At 37.7% G+C, this 7,529-nt stretch overlaps 1 protein-coding gene across 2 annotated transcripts in view; it reads right to left on the reverse strand.

Annotated features, from left to right (window-relative positions):
• The window catches only part of tmem178b (transmembrane protein 178B), a 97,375-nt gene that overhangs the window by 9,025 nt on the left and 80,821 nt on the right, over positions 1–7,529 (reverse strand). For both annotated transcript variants that reach the window (XM_017426360.3, XM_017426362.3), the window contains exon 4: positions 1,896–2,033. In XM_017426360.3, the coding sequence (XP_017281849.1) occupies positions 1,896–2,033 (138 nt within the window). The remainder of the gene's footprint in view (positions 1–1,895; positions 2,034–7,529) is intronic.

Genomic DNA, 7,529 nt, shown 5'->3' on the forward strand with positions numbered 1-7,529 from the left:
GCTGCTAATGCTAATGCTAACTCTGCTATTAGACTGTTTTCTCATCTGACGCCAACACAACAAACCTCTTCTATCACTTAAAGAAGAACCACGAAAAAGAATATTTAACAATCCAAGAAGTGCAAACAAACAAGTTGTAAAAGAGTCGGGAAAGTTGTGAAAAGTGAAACTATAGCCGGCCAAAGATAATGGAGTCTGTTGTCATTTGATACTGTTACGTCTAACAGGTACATATATGTTGCTGCACTAAAATGCAGCAGATCTCATTTGTGAAAGTTCAGTTAAATGTCACTTCGAAATAAAGCTTGAAAAAAGCAAGAAATGAGATTATTTTTTTATATTTGTCAGAGAATAACTGACAACGTACGTAATTGGGGTATATTGTGATATATATCGTTATCGTGATATAAAATTATCCATATCGTGATGTAGGATTTGTTCCATATCACCCAGCACTACCTTTAGTTAAAGAAAGCTTTTGGAGGAGCAAAGATAAATTATTTAAATTTAAATTATTTATTTGCTTTAGAAAAATGGATAGCTTTAGTGAAATGAACAGCTTTGGGTTGAAGAGCTGTAGCCACAGAAACTTGAAGATGGTCTTACAGCCTTTTCCTTAAACATGCTGCTCAGTTGTTGTCTTTCTAAGCTCCTGAGGCGACTCTGTCCTTAGCCTTTTGTTCCATGTTCAGGGTGGCACACACCATAGGGACTTTCACAAAACATTTCCACAAAATGCCCATAAAGAGTTCATCTTGCTGCCTCTGACTGTTCACAAATCACTGATGGAGCGTAGACATGAGCTTTCAGAAATGAAGCCATCTTCAAAAGATGCGTGGAGCAGAACTAAGTCGATTTAATGTGGAGCTTATTAGATTAAATATGTGATGGACGTCTTCCTTGCACTGTTTCTGTTTTTTTTTTAGAACATGATAAATTAACTCACTTTAGTGAAAAAAATGTCGACTACAAAGTTACTGTGTGTTGTCATCATCTTCGTCCCTCAGTAATAAATCTGTTGTTTAATCCAAGCAACTGGTTGGTCACACAGACCTTATGTTATCTCTTTATCACATTATTGAGCTGGAAAGCTGGCTTACCCCCCTCACATTCCCAGTCCACACCACGGTGGCCGGAAGGCGTTTAAGTACCGGCAAAAGTGTCTCATGATACCAAGCAGCCCTGTGACTACTTTTCAGCCTTTAAATAGGCAAACTGACTGAGAACAGGATTGAAAACACTTGTGATGCTAATTAGAGGACACACATTAGTTTAACATGTCCCTGTGGACCAATTGGTTTCAATCTTTTCTGGGGGTGCCATTGTCTTTGTCAAGGCCAGCTTGATTAGTTTGTTTTCAAAAAAATTCTATTTAGGCAACAAAGCAACAACTGATTTTTTTTGTGAGTTTCAAGTTATTTCAGTGACCTTTATGGGTTTTTCTTTCTTTGTCAAAAGGGTACAAACTAATTTATCTGCCAGTTATTGTTTTATTTACCTCAGGCAGCTACTGGAACCAAACTTTCAAAAATATCTACAGTTTGGCTTTTGTAGAGTTAACGTTTATACTTTTTTATGATTAAAATCTGATTTAATTGTTTTGGCTTGAGATGATTGAACCAGGCTAGTTGGACTTGAATTATGTGAGTGTGTTATTGCAGTTTCACACTCACAGTGAGGGTTACATTACATAAAACATTACGTTACAGTTGGTGCATTTTTGTTTTTGAAGCCACAACAAATAGTGTTTGGTGACTATGATCCTCAAAGTAAAGGATAGTGATGGTTTAAATGGGACAGCGACTGTTCGGTCCACGAAATTACCTATTTCTCATCAGTCATTCATGTAGAATAACATCAACTTTTCATCAGCAGAGTTTGCGTGTAAGACTCACCTCCCATGAGGAAGAGAAGGCCGGCCACATATTGCATGAGACCTCGATCCCAGCAACAGCCAAGAACACCAATGATCCAACCAAACAGGATGATAGCCACCGCCATGCCCATGAAACCAGCTGTCATTCTTCGCAGGTCTGAGGAAAGACCAAAAGAAAGAGTTAAACCTGATATACAACAGATGTTCCATCTGAAAGAGTTCTGCTCCGATGAACAGGTGCTGAAAACGGGCAGATTTCTAACCGATCAGCCTCTGCAGTGACAAGCAGTCAATCACAGACACTCAGTGTTTAATGAAGGTTCTGTTAATCTTTTATTTTAACACAATGCTTCAAAACCTTTACAGGACATCAAATCATTCACTGCTGGTCATTAAATCCACATCAGTCCCCATTTACATCTCAAAACATATCCCATCAAAAATATAAACCAGGAAAAACTGCATTTTTTGCAGAAATACAGCATGAATGTTGAATGTGAACAAATCAGAACACACTGGCTAATAGGAACAACATGTTACCTAAAAACTAACAGGAGCAAAGTACTAGCTGAAAAGCTAAAAGGAGCAAAAGGCTAGCCAAGAGCTAAAAGTAACAAAACCGTAGCTAAAACCAGAAATAGGTTACCTAAAAGCTGGAAGTATCAAAAGGCTAACTAAAAAACATAAAATCAAAATGCTAACTAAAAGCTAAACAAACAGAACAGTGACAGTATCTAAATCCTAAAAGGCAAAAATAGAGCAAGTATACTGAAGTAGATTTTTGAGAGAACGTTTTTTTTAAGGAATTCTAGAGATCTTAATGCATTTCTATGGGGGAATATATATATATATATGTGTGTGTGTTTGTGTGTTAAATATTTTGAAAAGCATAAGTTACAAAACAAATCATCTCCTAAATGAGCTGATTGTTTTGACAAACGAATGACTAAATTAGAACAAAGTATGCAGAAGTAGTAAGACTACAAAAAAACAAAAAAACAAAGAAAAAAGAACACGAAGGAACAAAAAAAAAAATAGTGTGAATGCTGACTTAGCATTGAGATAAAAAAGCAGTGGTTAAACAGATGAAAAGCTGACATGGCAGCAAAAACAAAAGGATAAAGTGAACATGAACATAAAGCACGGAGCAGCAGAACCAGGAATGACGACGAGACAATAAAACAAAACAACAACAATGGACCAGCGGGGTAGGGAAGGAAATGACCGGGTTTTAAAGCACAGAGGATAACGAGGTAAGTGGACTCAGGTGTGTGGGGACAATCACAGGCAGGTGGAGATGGGCGTGGCAGAGAAACAGAGAAAGAGAGTGACTGGGGAGGAGTGAATGACAACACCAACATGAGAGACAAAAATTGAACCCAAACAGAGCAAACCAAGAAGATTAACAAAACCAGAATCACTAAATAAAAATAAAACAAAATCAAAACAAAGAAACCCCAAATTAATTGTGACTGTTGGAAATAGACACCAGCTCCCCACAACCCGGAACGGAGAAGCGGGTAAAGAAAATGGATGGATTATTATTATTTCTCATCATAAGATGATGTTTGTCAAAAACTCTGGCATAAAGGGCGATTTACACTCCTTCAAAGCATGCCAAGCCTTTAATTAAAGATGTAATTACATGTATTGGTTTAACAGTGCTGGAGCAGATTTTATTTAAGGCAGTTTCCTCTGATTTAGTTCAGGTTAAATGTGAAAATATGCCTCAGGAAGGACTCGTCTGGTAGAAATGCTTGTACTTGTAGTTTTTACCATCATGAATGTGAGTTCGCTTCTATAAAAGTGTCCATTTGAAGAGCAAATAATGTGAGGGCAGGAAGTGGAAGCAGAATGTGAACCACATGGGCAGCAGTGAGCTTCGCAGGAGGGTAATGACAGTGACAGCAAGAGGCTGCAGTCTGAGGAGGAGGGGATCAGAAGAAGAGCTGCAGGCAGAAAACTCGGACTCTTTTTCATCAAGTATATCAGACTGTCATGGCTGAACTGAACTGTCAGGAGGAGGACAGGAACTGGCACCAGATTATGGAAGAAGACAACATGCTGTGAGGTGAGAAAGGTTAGAACAATTAGCCTGAGAGCACAAAGGAAGAACAACAAAATGTAAAGTTCTCTTTCTATAAAATCTGTCCAGTTAAAGCAGGGGTCTCCAATCCTGGTCCTCAGGGCCACTATCCTGCAGGTTTTCCTTGTTTCTTTGCTCCAACACACCTGATTTAGAGGTTAAATCACCTCTTCATGTTCTGCAGAAGCCTGTTAATCAGCCATTGATTCAGATCAGGTGTGTTGGAGCAGAGAAACAAGTAAAACATGCAGGATGGTGGCCCTCCAGGACCAGGGTTGGACACCCCTGAGTTAAAGGGATAGTCCAGTCATCTTTGAAATGATGTTCTGTCTGATAGTTATCAATAATTAATACGTTATCAGCTGCAACATTAATAATAGATCACAGAGTATAGAGAAAGAGGCAAAAGTCTTCAACCAGGCTAGGCTAATGGCTAACCAGATGAGTTTTTGAAGCTTTTTAAGATTTTTGAAGCAGACTCGTGAGAAAAAAAACAAAACAGCTGAATCCCCAGAAATGCTGCAGACTCAGATGAGTCAAGTCTCTGATTCAGTTTAAAAAAACAGTGGATTCAGATGAGTTTGTAGATGTTATGTTTGCCCTTTTTTGCAAATATGTAAATCAAATCTCTGACAGATTGAGACACAAAAAGCTAAACCAATTGTCCAGTTTCAAACAGTAATGCATTAACCATCTCGTTACTCCAACTTCCAGCCGTACAGTATTGTTTTCCTCTTAAATTGACAAGAAAATTAAATATTTTTAACACTTTTAAACAAGATGTTAAGGGCAAACATTTTTCATAAAAATAAAAATGAGAAGTAAAGGCCTTTGATCTAAACCTAATTAAAGTTGTATATTGCTGCCTTTAAAAAAAAACAAAAAAAACTGTAGTTACAAATAAATGTCCAACTAATTGGCCTGATTGTTTCTGTTCTCTTTAAGTTTATGTCTTGTAAATTCACAAAGACTTGCAGAATTCATTGTTTATTTATTACCAAAAGAGGTAAAAGTAAGTTCTCTTGGCTGCCACAGAAAGAAAACTTGCTTGAACCATTTAGCAATTGTTTTACCCCGGATGTCCTTCCTGCCACAGCCTGGGCTCGAACCTGCGACCACAGCATTACAGGAGGTGGCACTGACCACCAAGCCACAGCACCACCCCCTTTATTACCAAAAGAGCTATGAACATAAATGAATTCTTTTTTCATTTCTGCTAATATGTAAAATTGCCAATACTCTGCGACATTATACTGTAATTTCTTTCATTTTATAGAATAATAAAGTATAGTTTTGATACAGTATTTAAAGCTGTAGTATTTGTATAACACTCAATAAGTTGTGTTAACTTTATTACAACCTTTAGGTACATTTTGAGGTTCTGGGCATGTACTAGACAAAAATAAATATTACTGTAACTGAATTTGTGAAAAGAAATTTGTGTAAAGTGGAGAATAAATGTTTTAGAGTTTACATTCTTCTTGGTTTTGGTTTTTGTTCAAAAACATATTTTCCCTTGCATTGCACTTCTGTCTTATTTGGGACGGTGGTAACTTGGTGGTCAGTGCTGCAGTCTCATAATTCTGGGGTTTGAGTCCAGGTTTCAATTCTTTAGGCCAGTATCTCACTTGGCTGCAACTGTTGGAGATTAGTCAGATTTGCCTTAGATTTACAGATTTCTCAATGAATTCTGAGTGTTACCAGCAGCATTTAGTGTGTGCACATTATTTTGTTGCCCTCCTCCGCCACATCATACCCACTTCAGTCAACTTTGCACCCAACTGACCAGTCGTCACCATGTTTATGATTTCATCTTCACATCTTGGGACCTTTTTCAATTCAAAGCTGGCACACACTGGGAAGGATTTGAGATGCTTGCAACAACTCAGCTTGCATAACGGAGCTACTTATGCAGTTTAAAGTTTGAAACTCTGCACTCTCCAGTCACGAATTGTAAAAAGCTCCCTGGATGAGAAGTGAAACATCTTCAACTAACAGTTGCTTTGTTTTTAAGCTTTTATGAGCTTTCTAGTCTCCAACAGTCACAGCCCAGGTCTAATATTTCCCAGAAGGGATGAACAGACTTCCCATGATAATCTTTCCAACCTTCTAGGTTTTGATGGTCAACAAAAAACAAAAAAACGGGCAACAATAAATTTAAAGAGACCAGCATTAGAAGAGCCTTTAACTTAATAAATACAGAGGGAGTACTGACAAATAAATAAATAAATAAAAACATCTTTTGAGCAAGTTAATTTGACTGTCTGGGAGTGCTGGTGTTGTTGTTTGTCAGCAAACAAAAATAGTGACGAAGAATGACATTTCTGATGAACAAGCAGCGCAGTGACACCTGTTTGACAGCATATTTTTCTTTTCACACCATAAAAAGTACTTATTTAAACATAAACTGCTGCAGCTTTTTGTTCTTTAAAATAGAGCACGGTTCTTAAAACCGGCTGTTTATTCAGTTCTATTATTCAGTTCTAACACAAGTGATAAAAATGTTGAAACTGTACAAATGAAAAACAAAAGAAACAATGAGGCCCAAATGATAAGGACAGACATTGTCTCAGAGCTGTTCATGAAGAAGTTGCAGGGAATTGTACTGATTGCTGATTCTGCAGCGTGAATAGGTGCAGATAAAAGCTGTGCTCATCTGTTTACTGTCAGCATATGACAGGCTCCTGACTGTCTGCTTTTTCTGCTCTTTAATGGCTTCCATTGTTCAGCTCAGAGGAACAATTCCCTCTTAATTATGTTCTCTGCTCTGAGACCAACGGCCCAATCAGATGCTATTTCATAAAATGGCTTTTTATATTTGTATGGAAATGTTATTTTTATTATCAATTGGATAACGAGGAGCGGAGTCTGTGTTGTGTTAGACGTATCTGTAAGAATCACATTAACACTGTTGTTCCAGCATGTTCTCAGAGAGGAAGGCTTTTTCTGCATGAATTCATACACACTTTACATTTACTTTCACTCAACATTTCCTGTGCTAAAACAGAGTCATAGTGAACGTAAAGACCTAGTATTTCTTGAAGGGATGCATATTGCCCCCCCCCACTTTTCATGCCAGAGTTTTAGACGAAGATAAATCATGATGAGAAATGACAGAGTTGTAGCTGTTTTGGTCAAATCTTAAAAACAATATATGTGAACTTGTGCAATATTGCTAGAATATGCATGAACTGTTAGTACTCATATTATGTGTTGTGAATTACTCTCAGCTCATACCGCACCAAATTTTATTTATATATTTGTAAAACTGACAAAGTTACAGCCATTTGTGTGTTGGCTAAAGGAGCTGTGATGGCCACCTTGAATTGTTGAGGTCAAAAACTGCAAATAAAACTTGGACTTGTGTCCGTACTTGTCCTGTTAGACAGTGGACTTGTGTCCGTACTTTTACTGTTAGACAGTGGACTTGTGTCCGTACTTGTCCTGTTAGACAGTGGACTTGTGTCCATACTTTTACTGTTAGACAGTGGACTTGTGTCCATACTTTTACTGTTAGACAGTGGACTTGTGTCCGTACTTGTCCTGTTAGACAGTGGACTTGCGTCC

The sequence above is a fragment of the Kryptolebias marmoratus genome, linkage group LG1 (assembly GCF_001649575.2).
Source record: "Kryptolebias marmoratus isolate JLee-2015 linkage group LG1, ASM164957v2, whole genome shotgun sequence".
In the NCBI taxonomy this organism is placed as follows: domain Eukaryota; kingdom Metazoa; phylum Chordata; class Actinopteri; order Cyprinodontiformes; family Rivulidae; genus Kryptolebias; species Kryptolebias marmoratus.